The sequence below is a fragment of the Carassius gibelio genome, chromosome B19 (assembly GCF_023724105.1).
Source record: "Carassius gibelio isolate Cgi1373 ecotype wild population from Czech Republic chromosome B19, carGib1.2-hapl.c, whole genome shotgun sequence".
In the NCBI taxonomy this organism is placed as follows: Eukaryota; Metazoa; Chordata; class Actinopteri; order Cypriniformes; family Cyprinidae; genus Carassius; species Carassius gibelio.
This window is the reverse complement of record NC_068414.1, coordinates 11,266,120-11,287,702: the sequence shown is the minus strand read 5'-3', so window position 1 is coordinate 11,287,702 and position 21,583 is coordinate 11,266,120. Positions and strand designations below refer to the sequence as shown.

General features: G+C 36.4%; 2 protein-coding genes and 1 long non-coding RNA gene across 5 annotated transcripts in view; 1 reads left to right on the top strand and 2 right to left on the bottom strand.

Annotated features, from left to right (window-relative positions):
• Positions 1-2,710, bottom strand: part of hivep3a (HIVEP zinc finger 3a) — a 49,417-nt gene extending 46,707 nt beyond the window's left edge. For both annotated transcript variants that reach the window (XM_052584591.1, XM_052584593.1), the window contains exon 1: positions 1,748-2,710. The gene's annotated coding sequence lies outside the window, so the exon portion shown is untranslated. The remainder of the gene's footprint in view (positions 1-1,747) is intronic.
• A 53-nt stretch (positions 2,711-2,763) lies between these two features.
• On the top strand, positions 2,764-6,929 carry LOC127979307 (uncharacterized). Of its 2 annotated transcripts, none has more exons than XR_008158771.1 (5): positions 2,764-3,003; positions 4,473-4,631; positions 4,793-4,870; positions 6,400-6,451; positions 6,531-6,929. It is a non-coding gene; the product is annotated as an uncharacterized LOC127979307 (long non-coding RNA). The 2 variants fall into 2 exon arrangements; XR_008158772.1 differs by lacking the exon at positions 2,764-3,003 and adding an exon at positions 3,059-3,456.
• Positions 6,930-10,712: 3,783 nt separating this feature from the next.
• LOC127979282 (serine incorporator 1-like) lies at positions 10,713-20,505 on the bottom strand. Its single transcript, XM_052584632.1, has 10 exons — positions 20,380-20,505; positions 19,329-19,490; positions 17,918-18,105; positions 17,621-17,700; positions 15,939-16,076; positions 13,813-13,982; positions 13,572-13,662; positions 12,410-12,560; positions 11,493-11,711; positions 10,713-11,411 (listed from the first exon to the last, which is right to left on the bottom strand). Exons 1-10 carry the CDS (start codon positions 20,416-20,418, stop codon positions 11,273-11,275), a joined length of 1,377 nt encoding a protein of 458 aa, XP_052440592.1. The 5' UTR covers positions 20,419-20,505; the 3' UTR covers positions 10,713-11,272.
• Between the last annotated feature and the right edge of the window lie 1,078 nt (positions 20,506-21,583).

Genomic DNA, 21,583 nt, shown 5'->3' with positions numbered 1-21,583 from the left:
AAATGTACTTTAAGGGTTATTTTACCCAAAATTTAAACTTTTCTGTCATTTGAACTTTTTTCAAGGCTTGTTAAAGAGGAAACTTGCCTCAGGGTTCGGGACAGTGCGTGTTGGTATTTGTGGGACCATCAGCCAATCAGTGCTGTTATGACATCACTTTTCTGCGGCTCCAGAGGTGTAACTCACATGACATTGTATCTGATTTACATCACAAGCACATCTCTTGATATTTAAACATCTCTCAGACACAAGAAACTGAACAAGTCCAAGCACAGTGCCAAGGCCGCATTTCCACAAGCTCAGTGTTATGACACTCTCACGCATTGTACAGCAATACAAGGAAATGTCAGCTAACATCTGGGTCAAATGTAGCAGGTACATTATCAGAAATACTGTGTATTTGTCCTGAAGTGCTCTCTGCCTGACAGCACAGACGTCTAGGTTTCTGGATGATGGGTAATGCCAGTTTTACAGTAGGTCAAATCTAAATGAATGGTTTCATTTTTTAACAATCTCTCATTTGCTCATATCATTTTTAATAGTGTGCATTTGGCTTACTCGGGCAGAATGTGACTGGAAATGATAAAAAAGGTAGGCTATAATTAGGCCACATTAGCATAAATCACATGAGCTATAGGCTAGCGTCATCCACAGCGCGAGCGAGCGACGCGACAAAAACGCTCCCTTGCAGCGACGCGTACGCTATGTCGGAGGCGTTCACAGAGAAACAACAAGACACAGCGCGGGGTTGTGGAGACGTTGCTCACATTACACTTTGTCTAAAACGCGACGCAACGGCGAAAGATATCCGCACGCGGGTGTACCGAGAATGAAACTAGCGCTCTGTGAAACATCGACGCTTATCCTGAGGGGCAGCGATTGTAGGCTACTGTTAAAGCGCAATAAAGATCAACAGAATTACTGTCTTCTAGAACGCGATGCGCTCGCGCGTATTGCACCGCTGCGCGGATGTCGATGTAACAAAGGCGATGAGCAAACGACGCGACTGCTTGGTTGATTGACTAATCGTCATTATGAAGTGACATTTCGCATCTTTCTAGGATCGACAGGATCGCACTGACCCCCGTTTAACCCAATCCCGCATTCTGCGATTATGTAACATTATTGATGATTTCATCGCGCTCTGGACAATGCCGGGAATTCTGTGCGCCTGCACTTCACTCCGGCACAAAACGGCACTCTATCCAGATCAACGCTGACTAGACACTACATTAACTCTGGTATTCATATGCAGTAGTGTTGATTATATATGTAATAATGCGTCCCAGAGAGTCTGGATATCCTGGTGACTCAAAACTGCACTTGAAATAATAACCGGTAGGAAAAGAGCGATGATGTCATTATACTTCAGTTCCACTAAATTAAGGTTTAACAAAGAGCTTGCATGTCAAAATGCCTATCAACAAGAGGAGGGCAGCTGGGAATCACATGAAGCCACTGGACATGTTTGGTGACCCGCTTTACACCACTGACAATGCAACATATACCCACCCTGTGCCTTGGCATCTAGAGTGATGCTCGCAGCGAGCATGTGACTTCACAGGGTTATAAATCACTGACGCACTAAACGCTCCATTTTGGCGTCATATTAAAGATCTAGCCCATGCATTATTCTTTAAAAGATATTTACACACCGCACGGGACAGGCTCGGTCATGCTCTTGTCACTGTACCCTGCAAGACAGATGCGTGAACACAATGAAAGCGATGTCAGAAAAGAGGCTTACCTGACAGCGCGCCCGTTTCTTCTCCATCTATTAGTCCACGATGACTCGGAAGCCCGATTGCTTTGTAGCATTTAGGTCCGGAGAGGCAGGTCTGTCGGATGCTGGGACGTGTCTCTCCTCTCGTCCCGCGGATGGCACTGGCAGAGCTGCAATCTCGCGCAGGACACGCTGCTTCGCTGAGCGCAAGCGCAAGCGCCGCGCGCCACGCTCTCCGGCACGAGCCCATTGAGCGGCCCGCGCCACGCCCCCTTCAGTGAGCTGTCAGTCCCGCTGCATGCTTCCATATTACAGTCGCTTACAGTATGCTCCTCCATGCAGACATACAGTGGCCCCAAAACCTGTTTGGATGCTTAGATCAGCTTCAATGTTGAATGTTATCCATTTCATTAGGCAATATATAGTCAAAAGGCATGTGCAAAAAAGTTGCTAGAGCTTTAAAAGGAGTTAGGACATATATTATTATTATTATTATTAATATTATTATATGTTCCTTGAGGGTAACTTATAATGACCCTCTTTCTAAAACAGCCTGTTAGGGTTAGGTCGGGTCCTGTAAGTCTTATCAGTGATCAGCCATTGTTATTATTGTCAGTGATGTCGGATCCAAAACAAGCCATTTGGAGATGAATTAAATAAATGCTTTTTAACCTATGACACTTGTAGAATGGTTAATGGTACAAGGACCTCTTATATGCCAAAAAGATTAAGGCAAATTGGATTTCTCATGCCATGCCCCCCTTTTCTTTTCTTTTCTTCAACAGGGTTTTAGTGGAAGTATGAAGTCAGTTCTATTCAATTTCTAACAGAGTTACCACATGCACAGTTCATCACATTAACTATGAATTAAATTCATTTCTCCACTAAAGTCTAACAACCACAAAAGTAGCCTAAAACCTGTAGCTTCATTCTGAGGCTATATATCTTTATGTAAGGGAACTTTTACTTGATAAAATTTAATTCAATTGCTTAAAATCATTATGATCTGTTGTGTATTACACTCAAAAAAATGGATTTGTGGCACTGTTCGTTTTACACATATATGTTTTGTTAAAACAACACAAATATATTTAGTTTTCCGACAAAACACAATTGTATTGTGTTTAATCAACTTAAAATGTTTAATTTTAAATTTTACTTAATTATCAATCGTTAAAGTAACGTAAAGGGTTTAATTTCGTGATTCAAAAAAAAACCGGAAGTGACGATTTCCAACGCATTTGATGACGGTGTGGAGGGGAGCAAGAGGTATCAGTCAGGTAAGAAAATCTAAAATTTTTATTGTGTTAAGTCAAAGTCTTTAATTTCTCTTAGAGTTTCTGTTTTGAGGTGCTTTTGTTTTGCAGTCTAGTATTGTGTAATCGGTTTATTGCACCGTTAATAGATGATTTTGAAGCGTTGGGAGATGTGAAAGCGCACGACTCTCTGTAATGTATTTACTTTAGTATATATATATATACACTAGGGCTGAAACAATTACTCGACATTATCGACAACGTCGACGATAAAAATAAAATTGTCAGCAAATGTTTTTGAGTAACGTTAGTGGTTTGATCTCGTATCTGCCTGATTTGAAAGCCTGCATTAATGCAGTTTGACCAGTGTGGCGCTGTAGCGCAAGATTGTAATACACTCTCCTGATTCAATTAAAAAGAAGAAGATAGCACTTCAGTTTGAGGCAAACCGACCCGATCCGAACCTTGGATGAATATGTAAATATATACTGCACGCCTTCCTCTCAATAACTGCATAAACACAACAAAAAACTGACCGCGATGTAAAAGCAGCTCTTAAGAACACAGAGATATGGATGTTTGCACGAACTCTGAGGTTCTCCAGGCACTCCAGTAAAGAAAAGTCCAGTCACGTTTATTTATATAACAGTCCTTTATGCAATCGATAGCTTTTCAATATTAAACATGAAAATACAGAGTAAGTGTCGCTAGAATTATAACTTGATTTCCTTTTATAAAGCAGCTCTCCGGTATGGAGCTAGCTAATAATAAAATCATTTTATAAGTGGGGGAAATATTTCATTAAAGTCTTAGTTCTGCGCTAGATCAAACCAAACTGTTTTGATTATCATAACCCAATAAGGTATTTTAAGAGAGATTGTATTTATTAATAAAATGTTTATCCAAAAATAAAACGTCCTATCACTTACCTTTACTTTATATTATACATATGGCTTACAATAAGAGATGTTAAGAGATAGAATGATTTGTCATTCAGCTACTTCCTCATATAACTAATCAAATGGCGAATAGGAGTTTCTCTCTTATCTCATTTTGTGTGCCAAATATATTTGTATAAATTAATTGTATTAGTAATACATAATGACTTTAAAAAGTGGAAGTAATTACCTTTATTTGTTATAATATGTATATTTTAACTAATTTAAAAAGATAAATAATCAATAAATGTCCAACCATGAGATGTTGACCGAGTTTTGAGAGCCCTGGCTCAGCACAGTGGGAGTATTTGAAGCTTTGTTTATGAACATGGCGGTGTGGTCATACAATGACTTTAAACCGGACACTACTCTGAGCTGTTCACATTATACATATGCTCCAGATATGTAATCAGGTCCTCCTTTAGGAATGGTAAACATGACACTATTCATCACTCACACAAATAAATCACTTAATATTTTGATCATTGAATTGGTTTTTGCTGTTCAATTTTTTTTTTTTTTTTTTTTGTAACACATTGCACTTCATGTGTACAGGTTTGTGCAGAATTTGAGACATCCAGAATTACCATAGGCCCATTAGAATCAACAATCTTTGCCAAACTTGATTCGGACTGCAAAATTTACGAAGATGTTTTCATACTGAAGAAGAGACCTTGGACAAATACTGAAACCCTCTTGGTGCCCACTACACAGGTAAGAACAACTGCACTCAACACAACCTTGTATTAAAACATTATTCTCTCACTGGTTACTGGAAATTGACAAAAAAAAGACAGATAAGATAAGGTTTATTAATACAATAAATACAAAATATGTGGTATATCTATAAACTGATAGATTTATTTTGATGCAAGGCAGGGGTGTCCAGACCTGCTCTAGGAAAGCCAGTGTTCTGTGGGGTTCAGCTCTAACACACCTGCCTGGAACTTCAGGTAAGACTTTTTTGTTTTAAAATTCCCAAGAACCTTGATTAGCTGGTTCAGGTGTGTTTAAATGGCTAGATCACCCAAAAATAAACATGTCATTATTCACCCTCATGTCGTTTCAAACCCGTAAGACCATCATTCATCTTCAGAGCACAAATTATGATATTTTTTAAGGATGCCCCGATCATGATTTTTCATGGCCGATACCGATTTCTTTTACAAGCAAACTGGACGATTTTTTTTTTTTATCTTTAAGCAACAAACAAGAAGGAAGGACAGTCCACAGTCTACAGTCCAAAATTGAGGGAAAGCTCAATAAAGCCCCTTTCACACTGCGATTCCGGCAAATACAGATCCCGTAACGACACGTGACATCAGGGCGTGACGTGTAATGTACGAGTCGAAAACATTAGGCATGTAATACTTTCACTGAATCTGGCGAACGATCTCGGTGTCACCGTGGAAAGTGAGGAACTAACTGATCTCTGCTTCATACAGTTTGCACTTTTTTTTTTTTCAGTGAACGTTGATCTTCCTTCAAAACAGCCAGTAAAAGAGTCACACGATAATGTCATCACTACGACACGGCATTAGATCTGGCTTTTGTTCACACAGCGCTTGCCCCGGGATTGAACCCAGCAATGTTACTACGTCCCCGACCCGAGTTCAATGCTGGAATCAATCCCGGGATGTGTTTGCTTTCACACAGAAGTAATGTAGTCGGAGCACGCGGGCGCACTTCCGGAAAAATCGGCTGAAAAAAATTCCAAAGACCGGCCGATTACCAATTGCGTATTTAAAGCAAAAACCGTCTGGTTTCCAATTTATGGCCGGTCAATTGGTGCATCCCTAATATTTTTATGAAAATGCGAGAGATTTCTGAACCTCCATAAAGGCTGCAATGCAACTGAAATGTTCCCAGAGTCATAGTGAGGACATCAGTAAAACAGTCCATGTGGCATCAATGCTTCAACCACACTTTTACAAAGGTACAAGAATACATTTTGTGCAAAGAAAACAAAAATAGCGACTTTAATCAACAATTCTTTTCCAAATCACATATTCTGCCATTATGGACAGTAACAAGAGGCATGAACATTGCTTTCCTCTGCGTGTAATCAAGGCTCAGTGCAGGCGTGTTGTAGGTCAGCAGCACCATGTGCATGAATTATTTACGTGCTGTTGATAATGGTGGAAGATGCGATTTGGAGAAGAATTGTTGAATAAAGTCGCTGTTTTAATTTTGTTTGCACAAAGAAGTATTTTTGTTTACTTTGTAAAATTATGGTTGAACCACTGGTGTCACATGGACTGTTTTACTGATGTCCTTACTATGTTTCTGGGTCTGGGAACATTCCAGTTCTGTTGTTAACCATACAGGGTCCAGATGTGTAACATTTTCCACTGTAATGTTTGTTAGAATCCCATCTTGACTGCTTGCCTGGATTTCCCATAAGAAGATTAATGACTGACTTTTTTTCATGTAATTTTAGAAAAAAAAAACAAAGGCTAAATTTTGTTGTTTTCATCTTCAGACTAATGAAATTGAAGTATCCAAATGAAGACCCTAGCAGTATGGAGTATATGGTGAGTTCAAGGTTAATAAATTATTTGTTAAAGTTAATACACAATAATTTGAGTTCTCCATGCTTTTAAATACTTCTAGGATACAGACGTTGCCAGCAGTCAGGAGGTGATCCAGAAGACTCATGGGAATCTATTTGAAGCTGCATCATTGAAGACAGTCCAGCAGAAGTTGGAGTTTTAAAGGATAAAGTTCTTCAGGACCTATAGCAGTTTACAGTCTGTAAAACCATGTTACTGGGACTGATTTATGGACTGAACTTGAGCAACCCTCCTGAACTCAGGTACACATTTGGAATACTGAAGAAGTTATTTCTGGAGCCACTTCCTGTTCCTGGAATAAGGTTTGATTGGTTGCCCATGAATGCCAATTAGAATTGTATTTGCTATTTTGTGTAATTTTGTAATGTGGTTTAAACTGTATTTTACTGTGTGTAATTATTTATTGCTTGTTTAACAAATACACTTTGATCATTTGTGACATCTTGTCTTTTGTCTCATTACAAGACAAAACATACAAAAAATGCTTTGTTGAAGGGAGTAACTTCAAAAAGAAAATATTGTGTTAAAGTAACTAGAACTAATTGTGTGGAACCACTGTCCATAATTGAAATGAGTAATTTGAAACAAACCTCCTTATGTTGATAGAGTGAAACAAATTTGGCTAGATTGTAATAAACCAAAACATGTTGAGTTAACTTAACCAGTTTAAGTTGAAGCAAAGTCAATAAATTGAGTTGGTTGAACATTACTATTTCACATAGATTCTACCTCATTCAGTTGTGTTGTCACAACACAAGGAGTTTGCATAGATTCAAAAAATTCCATTAATGTTATCAAAACACAATTTGGTTGTGTGGAACCACTGTCCATAATTGACTTAAGTAAGTTTAAAGAGTCATTTTTTTGAGTGTAGGTGCCAATAGTCAGGTTTTTTTAAAGAATTATATTAAGTAACAACAACAAAAAAGGTAATCTATATTAGGGATGCACGATATTGGATTTTGGCCGATATTCGATATGCCGATATTTTCTAAATAATTTTGCCCGATGCCGATACCGATATCGATATATATACAAATATATACTGATATATTTACAAATATATACTGATATATTTAAACTTTAATTTTACTGAAGAGAAATCCATGTATCTCTTCTGTATTGATTCTACCATAAATTTATTATTTTACAAATGTAGACAGACATTCACATCTGAAAAACAGGTCAATTATTTCACTTGGAGAATATCGGTTTGGCTCATCGGCAGAAATATTCATATCGGCCGATACCGATAATGGTCATTTTAAGCTTTTATCGGCCGATACCGATGTTGTGCCGATATTATCGTGCATCCCTAATCTATATCTGTTTTTATTATTATTATTATTATTATTATTATTATTATTATTATTTATGTATTTATTTTATGAGGGTTCAGAGTTTATTAAGTCATACTTTAGCTTGTATTATTGTGTTTGGAGGTTAAGACTTTATTTTCTCTAAAATGTTACTGTCATTACTGTCACACACAATATCCATTTTTTTTTTTTTTTCTGAGCCAAATCAAGGTTTCTGGTTAAAATTACACTAAAAATTACTTTGGAGGTTAAATAAGGCAATAATACAATCTTTTTTTTTTTTTTTTACAGCTGCAACCAATTGTTCTGCTTGGTTTGCCACTGTCCACAGACACATTGTCTGTTCAGTACAAACAAGTGTAACATATTGTTGAAAATGAATAAAAAGAAAGCCACCAAACAGCATTCATAAAACAATTCTCATCATGAATGCTTTTTTTTTTTTTTTTTGCCTCTCCTCTGGTGTACTAACCAGACTCCTAAAATGAGCTCCGATGGACAACACAATGAGCACCATTAGGAGCAATTACTGCTGTTATGGAGCAGGTGTAAACGGTTGCTGTTTTTCCCTCTACATAACCATGGCAGCCTCCCCACACACCGCACTGTTGTCTCAGAGGCAGGCAGCTGAACCTTTAATTACCCTGACAGCAAACACACAGATCGGGAGAGTTCAAGAGGGTCCCTAACCAGTGCATCATCCTCTATTTGAGTCAGTCCCTTAAGAGGGACTTTGATATTGTGAAAAGCCGGTTTTGGGCCTTCAGCTTCCCGTGCTGACGGGATGGCAGCCGCTGAACTCAAGCAGACAGACAGTCCTACTTTAGACTATGTTGTGGTGTAGTTACTGGTTATATAACAGAATTAGATTTGCCTGCTGCTCCCTGGAGTGTGTGTGTGTCTGTGTGTGCGCTGACATAAAACCATCAGGAGTAATGACGAGACAGACAGGGAGATACCCGCACTGGGACAGCAGTGGGTGGAAAGGGAGCGAGAGCACAATTAGTGAGGTCACTGCAAAGTGATGCGTAACGGGAAAGGACTCCTTAGTGTTGCACCTCAGCCACGTCACACACGGTTACATGACTGATGCTTGAAGGACAGCAACACATATAACTTTACAGGGTTTCAACAGATGCTAGTGGATTGTTTTTTTTTGTCTGTCATTTATCTAATATTTATATATCATTTTACATTTCTAAAACAGTAATATAGAAACACAAGTAACCAAGTCATGCTGAATAACAATGAGTGCAGTATGAACAGTTAACTCAGCTCATAAACATTCAATGCATTCGGCACAGAGTTGCTTCAGTTTATGAGGATTTATTCCTGTTTGGGATCTAGGAGTCGACAGTCTCCTGTTTGAGGGTCCACAAATAAAAAATATATAAATCATTATTTATAAAAACATACACATTTACTCATCCATAGCTTTCTATTGATTGTGTAGTTGGGACCACCTTTTTAATTTGTATGTTTTATTTAGTTATTTGTTTTATGTACTTGTGTTTCATATGTTACTTTGTTCTAATTTTGATTTATTTACTGTTGTATGTAATTGGATGCTGGGATGACAATACTGCAGAATTTTAACTGTCAGTTATTTGTGTACTTATTTCATGGATAGAAATCTAATATAGAAATTGCAACTCACTACTTGATTCTCATAAGCAGTGTTGAGTTAATTGCTCTGGGACTGCCCTTGAACTAATGCTTCTTTTGTGTGTGGGTGTGCTTTTTACACCTTGCAAATCCTTAACAGTAAGGTTATGCATAATTACATGCCACTAACCATAAACCAGACCATAATCATAACCCTATAGAAAGGATCAGGATTAGGATTAGCCTTGTCTTGCCTTGCCAGTGTGTATTTTATTCTTTGGACTTTTCCCTTGTGTTGTGATTGTTTGCTGCCTGCCCCGACCTTTGTCTGTTTCTTGGATTACTCTTTTGTCTTGCCCTCGGATATTGTTGTTTGCTGGTGTTTGAAACTGCCTGTTTTGACTACGCTCTGTAATAAAGCTTGCATTTTGAACCTGTACTCCATTGTCACACCGTCTGTATCAATTTCTTTGTAATTACACTGTAACAAGAACAACTCAAAATAAAGTTTAGAATCCAACTAAATCCAAGAGATTTATGCAAGTGTAATTTTTAAAAGAAACAATCAAATTTTTAATTAAAATAAAGGTTAAAAGTCTTTAGGTTGAAAGTGAATAGGCGTATGGTCAGAGAGAATGTCAGAATGAACATGTAGAAATATAGTAAAAATATAATATTCTGAGAAAAAGTACGAAGAATCCTCTTTCAATGTATAGTACATGATTCTGGACTTTAGATATCTGGGTCCCTCCTTCAATCAAATAATAAAAATAAGAAATAACAATAAGTAATCAGCTTTGTTTGTGCTTAGGGCAAACACTAACACTCTCCATTCTAATTATATTCTTTAAAAAAACACTAGCTTCTCTAATCTTTTTTTTTTTAGTTTGATCTATTCTTTTTCTATTCTATCAGTTTTTTATTAAATAATAATAAAAAGCTTGCTACATGTACTGTGTTATGCTAACTGAGACTTGTCATAGCACTTGCATATTTTTGCTCTTTTATTGATTTTTGATTGCTTCCATCGTCCTCACTTGTAAGTCACTTTGAATAAAAGTGTCTGCTAAATGACTAAATGTAATGAAAATGTTATATAACTAACCCTTTCTGCAGTCATAATTAAATGGTCTTGTTTAAATGTATAACTACAGTCTAGGAGTAATAGCATACCGTGTGACTTTTCAGGTAAAGGAAATGTACTTCTGTAAGAACAACACTTCCACCTAGAGGAAACACTTCCTGTATTACAGCATCAGGATAGGAACAGCGGGATTAAAGACACATAACCTCTCGTGTACAATTACTGTAATCATACGCTTTATAAGAATGGATAAAAGTAACATATACAAAAGATCAACTGATCTGAAAATCTAAAAATGTTTGGTCAGGAGTGTCATCATGAAGCTCATTAAATAAAGCTTCAAAACTAATTAGATACAGCTCTAGATAAACATCTTGATATGTAAGAGACATTCAACTGTGATTTGATCAAACATATAGTGCAATTTGTAACAAACTGGACCCAAGACAGATAGAAAAGACTATGAGATATCCAGGAATAGATGTCTACATATGTGAATGGAGGATTAATTCAAAGCATTCAAGCTCAAGAAGCCTACAATCAAGAAACTTGGCTTCCTGAGGTGTACTGTGGGTAGAATTTAGGATATTTGTTAACAGATTATGATTAAGTAACAACAAGAAATACGAAAGGTGTCTAGTTAAAGTATACATGTGTGCATAGTGCATACAGCTCAGCGCATCTTAAAGATTGACAAAAACTCCTGTAATGTACTAAATAAGTGTATTCTTTGGTAAAAGGTGTATTGCGTCAGTGCAAGGCCACGGTTTGTGTTTAGCTGAAGTCTCGGTCGCTCAGGACCAGCGGAGCCACCAGGGTCCAGAGGTACAGCGCCAGTCCCAGCCAACTCGAGCAGATCTTCACCCACACAGAGGGCATGCTGGATTTCATGGCTGTGTAGTCCGTGTCAGGTCTGAGACGTAAAGAGAAAAAGAGATGAGCATCTCCACAGAACTCTCCAGGAGCAGCGGATGGGACAGAGAGAGACACTCACTGGTACCAGTTGGTCAGGGTCATCATGATGTAGAGGGAGGCCAGGAGCAGAGAGAAATGGAAGAAGGAGTAGCTGTATGTGACCGCGTCCTCTTCGTTATCCACAGCGTGTCTGGAGCCGTCCTCAGAGTCGCCCTCGCTGGCATCGGCGGCCACCAGCCCCTGAACGTCCTCTGTGTGCATCAGCTTATTCACCTGACCGTTGTTTGAGGAGCGAATGCTAGAAAAAGACAAGAAGCGAACACGAAAAAGATGGCTTCGATAAAATAATTGAAGTAAAAATGACTTCATTTCAAATAGGAATTTTACGGCGGGATGATAAAAAATGTTTCTATATATTGAATATTAATTTTTAGCCGATATAAACTACCATTGAAAAGTTTGGGGTCATAAGAGATTGACTGATTTATTTATTTTCAAAGAAATTAATACTTTTATACAGCACAAAAAAAAAAAAAAAAAATTAAACAATTAAAAACAATATTCGGAAAAAAAAAAGAGAGAAACAGTCATTTTAAATTTTAATAATATATATTTTTTACAATATTACTATATTTTTGATCAAATAAATGTAGCCCTAATGACTTTTAAAAACATTTTTACAAATCTTAAGAGCCCAAATGTAAAGCAGTAATGTAAAATACAAATATACATGTATATATATATATAATCATGAATATAGCAATGATTTTAATGTCTTTTGTATATAATCATTATGGTTTCCAACAAATATATATTTTTTCTATCTAATTTTCAGTAATTTCAAAGGAAATACACCAATAAATATTTCTTTGAACGCAAAAAAAAAAAGAAATGTAAGATATACTATTCAGCACAGCTTGTATTCATTCAGCTAACAATATTGCACGTGTCTTTGTCTGCTTCTGGCAGTGGTGAGGATAATGGTAACCAGCTGACCTGGCATACAGAGTGCAGAGGAGGAAGATGACCAGCCCCACGATGCTCTGGGCGTCCCACCACTGCGTCTGGACGCCCGGGGCGCCGGTGGGAGGGACTGCTGTCGGCCCGCTGTGGACCAGACTCAACAGACTCGGGTTACACTTACGATCTGTGCACAGACAAGAGCAATGCAACAAATGAGAAACAGGTTATTTATGAGCATAACATAGCACACTCTAAAACAGATACCTGGGCTATTAAGCACTGGCTGGGAGTTAAGCAGGGCCAATTATAAAGGGATCGTGACACAGGATTTCCATACTGTTCTCCACAGCAAAACAAGCTCCTTTAAACTTTAATTACATTACATCCCATTACATTTGGCCTGGAGGTTGCTGAGCTTTGTCATTTTTTCCATTCAAGCAGCTCCTTGTGTTTATGCAAGTCTTCTTTCCCAGAATCCAATTCTGTAAACAAACAACCTGCATCTGGAATTTTTCCCATGTCTTTCTGAGAATTCCTTTGTTTTGGTCAAACTTTATCAGGCATGAGATTTTTTTAGTTTTGGTAGCGAAATTAAGTTTGAGACAGCATTCAGATTATTAACAGAATAATTGTATGATAGCAATAAAACTACCTTTTTTATATAAAAATGTACTCAGCTAGGGTGCATTAAATTGATCAAAATGACTGTATGGACATTTATAATGTTACAAAAGATGCGTCAAATAAATGCTGTTCTTTTGAACAAAAATAACAAGATCATAGTTTCTACACAAATATGAACCTGCATCTATATATGTATAGATATATATGCATGCAAAATATTTTTTCCAAATATATACTGCATGTGTGTGTCTTTATATATACATAGTAAATATACAGAGTACACACACATATATTATATAGACAAAAACTTTATTTTGGATGTGATTAATCAGTCCAGCACTAATAAAAATTCATTTCTTCAAACAATGACAGAAACAGGTGTCACTGCTAGACTCTGTCTCTCTTTGCCTGTCAGTCATTTTGCACATTCAAGTTTGAGGTGTGAAGATGAGGATGCTCATGAACTAGATTCTCCTGAATTAAAATAAAATCAGAAAGTTCGGAGGTAGCGCAAAAAAGCATTTGATGAAGTCGATCTCGTATGGAGATGTGATGTGTTTGAGAGACTCACTGGGGTTGTTGCTCATGGCAGACCATGTGAGATACATGGTGTAGAGCGAGATGAGCGACGCCTGGAGCAGGCCAGAGCTCGGCTGAGCCTCCTGTAACACAGTTACCCACAATCACAATCATCCTGTCAGTGCATGTGATGTGTGCAGATCTGATGAGGAGCAAATGTGCACAATCTCGTTTGCATCATTTCAGGGAGAAAAGCAAGAAAAACAAGCGGCGCAAATGAGCATGGTAATGACCTGCACTTTTGGAAGAATAGACACCACAGACACCAGGACGCAGAGGATGAGGTTGAGACTGATGAAGGCTTTGTGCTCGGCGCAGTCATCCGGCTGGGTGTAGAAGATATAGAACAAAACCACGGCAGCAAAGGCACAGATATAGTGCACCAGTGTGAACGACAGCAGGGCTGTGGAGACAAAGGAATACAGTTGTAGCCAATCAGCTCATATCTGATATTTAATATACAGTTATGTGGATTTTGGGACAAAGAAAGAAAGAGTTACTAAGTCTTTACAAAAGCAGAAAAAATATATATATAGATCAAGGGTGTTTGTAGGTTTTCAATCAGTACTGAGATAGAAAAGAAAAAAACTAAAAACGTGAGTACAATCAAAAAAGTGTGTCCATATTTTGATCCTCTTTTTTTGATGTTTTGGATATAAATTGTCTTTACCTGCAGCACAAAGTAGTTTAAAAGACAGACAATGACAAATATTAGCAAGTTTAGGTAAATATTCACCTTATCTAGTTCTCTTTTTGTTTTCTGTCTTATAAAGTATACTGTTACTATTGTTGTGTGTGTGTATATATATATATATATATATATATATATAAAATAATAATAATAATAATTGTCTGGAAACTAATGAATCAAACTGTATAGAGAACAACTTCAGAACTTTTTGCAAACACGTTTGACCAGTTCGATCAAAGGAGCGATTTATTAGCAAACCTGTTATGATTCAGAACAGATGATTGCTGAAATATTATGAAAATGCAGAAATATCAAGAAAATGATGCTCGGGACGATATACATCAGTCCCGCTGACACGTAAGGATTAGTTGATAGTATACTAAAAAGGTAACACTTTAAATTAAGTAACACATATTCACTATTAGTATGAACTAAGACTTTATTTTACAGTATGTGTACTTTCATGTACTTACGGTGTACCTAAGAAAGTATCTGTAATATAAAATAACTACACAGGGCACAGTTAGGTTTAAGGGGTAGGTTCAAGGTTAGTACATACTTATTGTGTAATTACTATAATAAATACATTTAGTGTACACTGTACACAAGTAACAGGACTGTGAATTAAAGTGCCCTCAGTAAACTCCTACTTTTCTGCTTATTCATAGTAAGCTAGTTGTTGTAGTAGTGTTGTTTAAGGGTTAAGGGATCTAGAACATGATCAGAAAATGGCATTAATATATGCTTTTTAAGTACTAATAAAAGAGCCAATATACTAGTAATATGAATGTTAAGGTGCAACTAGTTCAGGGTTTGGCAACCGTTTGGGCACAGAGTGCCATTGTTTTGTTTTTTCCTGGTTAACCTCTGTGGCTCGTATGCGTAGCAGTCATGCAAATGGTTTTCCAGAGCCACATGCATCTGTAGACTAGCACTGGTTGATTCTCACACAGTATTTATTGAAACTAATAGGCCGTGTGACTCAATGTACGTCGATATTCAGATTTCCAGCAGATTTCCCTATTGCTAGCGTGCCATAGGTTGGGGACCCCTGAACTAGTTCATAGTGAGAACTGGTCCATAATATAAAGTCTATATATAAAGTCTATACATATATATATACACCGATTGCATAATTATTAGGCACGTTGATATTCTAATGATTTTTTTTTTTTCAATTTCAAGCCACATTGGTCTTAATAACTACTATAAATTTTGTATTGAATAATTTATGAGCGATATAGAATTGTCCATGAAGGTTGGAAGTGAACAACTCCTAATCGTCAGGTCTAAAGTATTATGAGGCAATTTTCTTTTACAGATGAAATGAGCCAAAAAAAGAGGCTTAACTCAGACTGAAAAGTCAAAAATTATTAAATACCCATGAGAAATATTAAAAACTAATGCAATACAGATATTGCAAGGGACAGCAAAATGCTCACCGGGTCAGCGGGGGCAGAAAAAAAACAGGTGGAGAAGAAGAGACACGTTAACTGCAGAAGATTTCAGATTTCATGTGAAGAATTAGATGTAGAACCATCAGGAAACATTTAGTCTCCAGTACCACTAAACTGACAAAGATATCTTATAACGCTTGTGACTTTAAGATGACACCTGCATTCAGCTCTTAGCTTTATCAGTTTAACAGCTTAGACAAGCTGAACATACCTGCATACCAGCATTTGCTGTTCCCATCCTCCGCGTTCTCCACCCACCTCTGGTTCCAGGTGTGAGCAAAATCCACCAGCAGAATGAGCTGGATCAGAATGAAGATGAAGGACCCAACCACACCGAAGTAGTACCACACTGCAACGGACAAAATGTGAGCGAAGTAAGACATCCATTCCTGATTTCTTTACTGGCATGACTCCAGCAGCTGTTCCTGACAACTGGGAGGGATTTCTCATTTTACAGAGACTGCACTCACAAAGTGAGTTTCTATTCTTTTACATTTAGTCATTTGGCGGATGCTTTCATCTAATGCGACTTACAAATAAGGACAAGAGAAGCAATCAAAACCAACAAAAGAGCGATAAAATAAATGCAAGTGCTATGACAAGTCTCAGTTGCAGTACATGTAGCAAGGTGTTTTTTGTTTTTAAGAATAGTAGACACAATAGAAAATGAATAGGAAACACTAGCGTTAGAGAGTTATTTTTTAAGGTTAATTACCAGACTTTTCAGGTAATCCAGTCTTTTACATTTTTAACAAACTCTGTTATCTTAAAGCAATTTAGAAGTTTCATCTGGTCTGGTTGAAATATATAGCTGAGTTTCATCACCATAACAATGGAAACTAATAATATAATAATATATAATAATATTTTCTAGAATATTACCAAGGAACACCATGTATTTTGAAAATAGCAGAGGGCCTTGGACAGATCCTTGCGGCACTCCATAATTTACTTGATTTAATTGAGATGATTAATTAAATGATTAATCCACCTATGGATTAATAGGTGGACTGGATGAAAAAGGTCTTGATCAATCTATGATAGAATCAATTGTATCCTAAGGTATGAAAATCGCAATTTTAATATTCCCTGAAATATAGTTTCTCAGTGACGGTGGGAATCCTGGTGTATGTATGGGATTTATCACCACTTTTAAACATTCATGTAACCAGAGAAATGCAATAGCAAATTAGCAGGTGGTCATTCACTGTGTTGTCTAGCATGCATGAGGAAGCGTAAGAGTTTACTCTACAAATGAGATGTGGTCACATGGGTATCAGGTGTAAACAGGGCCTATAAATGTTGTTTGCTTGCATTCCCAACTGGTTGTACATGAGAAACTACTATTACTCCTGGGAACTACAGAGCACTCAAAAACAACCTGCTTGTTGTGAATGTTAATAAAAAATAAAAAATAAAAATAATAATAAATATATATATATATATATATATTAATATGTAATATAGCCACACACTCAGTGGTCATGTAAAATAATCTATAAAGAGTGGGAACAATTACAAGAACAAAAAATAAAAAATATACTAAAAATAACCAGCTTTTATTAGTCCTAATTTGTGACCATGGACAACAAAAGTTGAAAAAATAAGCTTTCCATTGATGTATGGTTTGTTAGGATCTGACAATATTTGGCCGGGACATAACTATTTAGAAATGCATATTACTAATCAAAAATAACATTTTGATATATTTAAGGTAGGATATTTACAAAATGTCTTAATTGAACATGATCTTTACTCAATATCCTAAGGATTTTTTGCATAAAAGAAAATTCATTAGTTTTGACACCATACAATGTATTGTTTGCTGTTTCTACAAATATACCCCAGCAACTTTAAGACTGGTTTTGTGATCACATTAATCAGCTGATGTACCTGTGTTGAATGCTCCATCTGGAATGAAGAAAGCTCCCACTGTAAGAGCGACCAGAATCAAGAACTTGAAGAACCAGAAACTGAAACACAGCACACATAGTCACATTGGCATTGTTGATTACTTAAGACTTCCTGGACAAAGTAAAACTATTGTGCAAAAAGGAATTTTCCAATATTTCAAAAACCCCAGCTTTCACCAACAGAGGGCAGCACTGTTACAAACATTGTCTGAGAACACCTTGTCCATGATTTCAGTGGGAGAGATTACAGCTGGTACAACACATAGCAAAACTATACCCGTTTTGAATTGCGGCTCGTGGGTCCTTGCTGCTTCTCACACGGATCATGATGATGGAGAAGAGGAAGAAGAAACAGGCCATGGCAAAGCACATCCTGTAGACCGACTTATAGCCAACAATGATATCACAGTTCACCTTCCCATGCACTCCAGGTATAGAAGTGCCTCCTTCACAAAAACCAGGAATCTGATGATCAAGTCAAAAAACAAAAAAATAAATAAATATGCAGGTTTACAACAGGGGTCAAACAAATATAACATTTCTCTCTTTACATACTTGATTAAATACTGTGGCTGTTTATACTGCATGTTAAAACACAATAAAAAAATTTAGATTATGAACATGTGACATTATAAATGTATAAACCACTAAATAAACTAGCTGCGTTTTCATAAAGCTACTAAAGCATAGCACAAATCAGAGGAAGAAAACAAACCAGCCAGAGAGCAGTGTGATGAATTTAGAGGGGAACAAAATATTGTTAACTTGCTTTTCATAAAAGTATGAAATTATAAGCATTCACACATATTTTTGGACTGTTAGGATGTTAGTAGTCTAAAGGTAATTCTCCATAACCTGGAAAGTCCATGTCAACATCAAACAGAACTGAAAAACATGGATTTATATAATGCTTTGAAAACCGCAAAGAGCGATCTAATCTAATGATTTAAGGCTACTAATTTCAGACCACTACACTGCCCTGGATCCAACTTAAAAGTATATTTAGCTTACATTGAGAGTCAGAAATACACTTACATTTCATTATTTAGAAATAACCAAGAAATAGTGTGCAGAAATAATTATTTACACTACCTGTCAAAAGTATGGAGTAATTACGATTTTCTTTTAGGCCTGTCATCATGATAACTTTTTGTTGTGCGATATATGACCCCAGAAATAGTTGTGATAACCGATATTATTGTCATTTTGAAGACCATTTTATGCCACTGAATAATATATAATCATAATGTTGCAGCATAATGCAAGAAGGCCTACACATTTCAAAATGAAAATGGCAATTTTTTCTATTTTTAAGAAAATTTTGATCACGGAAATCACGTATCAAAATATTAAATGCCTTAAAAAACTTGAAAAAGTGCAAATTGTGTGGAGACTTTTTTTCTTTTTTTTTCAGATGAAACTTTTTTTGTAGAAGCATTTTTTTTATTTGAACTAGCACCTCATGACTACACCACGTTATATGCAATAAGCTGCAAAATAAATGAAATGTAAAAAATTCATGGTGACTAATTTTTAAGTAAATATAAATGACGATATATTTTGTCACCAAAAATTATCGTGGTCATGTACATATATTGCACGATAAGTCGATATATTGATTATTGCGACAGGCCTATTTTCAGTATTTAACAGTATTTAATCAAATAAACTGCAGATGTTCTGTGTACCTTCTTCAGCTGTGTCTCCATGCCGGGCAGGATCATGATGATGGACACTATCGTGCCCAGCAGCAGGAAGAAGGAGAACGCCAGGCGGGTCACAACAGAGTTGTTTGTAGAAGGACAGCATCTTGATAAAAGACATGATGCAGAGCCACACAGACAAGACGCCTACAATGACAGAAACACACTCAACACAGAAAACACATACATTTTTTCTCTGCACTACAGGGTGCACAAACCTACTGTATGTACTGTGACCCTGGACCACAAAACCAATCACAAGGGTCTTTTTTTAACATTGTTTAATTGAGCTGAATAATAAAGCAGAATAAATAAGCTTTTAATTAATGTATAGTATGTTAAGACAATATTTGGTATATAACTATTTGAACATCTGGAATCTGAGGATGCAAAATAAATAAATCAATACTGAGAAAATCTCCTTTAAAGATGTCCAAATGAGGTTTGCTACAATGCATATTACTAACCAGAAATTAACTTTTGATATATTTACGGTAAGAAAATGTAAAAGTATCTTCAAGGTGCAGGATCTTTACTTAATATATTTTTATTACTTTTTGGCATTTAAGAAAAATCGATCACTTTGACCTATACATATTTTTAGCTATTGCTCCAAATAAACCCCTGCTACTTGATTCCAGGGGTCACATATGAGTTCAACGTTTATATTAAATAATACTGTTAGAATAAATAATTAACAAATAATTAAAATAACTGAACTGCGTCAACTAACGTAAGTTAATCAGAAACTCGAGAAAGTGTTTTAAAGTAAACAGTTTACAAATATTACATCATTAAGAGCAAACAAAGTCTGAAAACATACAGAAATGCCGCCCTTGAGTCATTTATTTATGGTTTCTCAAAACTTATATAGTTTATTTACGTAAACAAAACGAGGAAACGGTCTCTAAAGCGCATCTATGAACAGTTTGGTATAAAACGTTTTTGAGAAAATGCTTTGCTGTCTTCAGCAGATGAAATTTGCCAACATGAAGAGACGAACTTGATTTCAGTCAAAATAATATTTTAAACTTACGCAGCTCGCCATAGAGCACAAGGCCATACACGCACCCATGATGACGGAGAAACACCGAAACTAAAGCAAAACACGGAAGTCAATCTTTCCACCACAGTCGAGTTTCTTATGAAACTCTAAAAAGTTAGCAATGATTGGCTGGGAGACACATCGCAGGACATGCGGACCAATCAGAGGGCTGTACAGAATAATCGCTGAAGTAACAAGCCAATCAGATGGCAGTCTAGAAACTGCGCAGTTAGGTTTGGTATTCTTGTTTTAAAGCGATTTATGAGTCAGTAATATAGTCTCTGAAATGTCAGCCACTCTAGATGGCGCAAAATCCCATAATATGGATTCAGATGTAACGTTAAGTCATAAATCTTTTAAAATACGAAAACATAATTCGATTTTTAAATGTTTCAATCAATAGAACCAACTATTCTGCTCACCAAGGCTGTATTTATCAGCTCGAAACAAAACATTAATATTGTGAAATATTATTAAAATTTAAAACCACTGTAAAATGTATATTGTAAAATGGCTCCAGTCATGTGACAGTTTAGGTTTTCATTATAGGATAAATTTCATATATATATAAAAATCCAATAATATTTCAAAATATCGCTGTTTTTACTGTATTTGGTTTATTTTTATAAAATAAATGCAGCCTTGGTGAGCATAAGAGACTTTATAAAAAAAGTAAATCATAATCTCGTACAAGTATTGAATAATTCAGCAGAATAAGTGAACAATGACAGGCAAATCAAACAGCATCACAGGGACATACAATTCACAGGGAAAACATATCGTCTGAATTATTATTATTATTATTATTATTATATTTAATTTAAGAGATCACTTTACCTATAACTATATTTCTCATCACAAAACTATAATATGTGTCCACAAATTCAGCATTAACAGACATGCATTTTATTAACAAATGTAAAATAAATTTATGGCAAATTAGATCATATCATAACTGTTTAGATGTAGTAGTTCTCACAATCTCAAACACTGCTGTTCAGAGTAAATGTCAACCCAGATACAGTCGTCTGGTGAATCTAATGGTTAGAGAGTTGGACTTGTAATCTGAAGGTTCGATTCTCGGTGCTGGCAGGAGGTGTAGGTGGGTGGGGGGGTGAATGAACAGCGCTCTCTTCCACCCTCAATACCCATGGCTGAAGTGTGCACTTGGATGGGTTAAATGCAGAGCATCCGA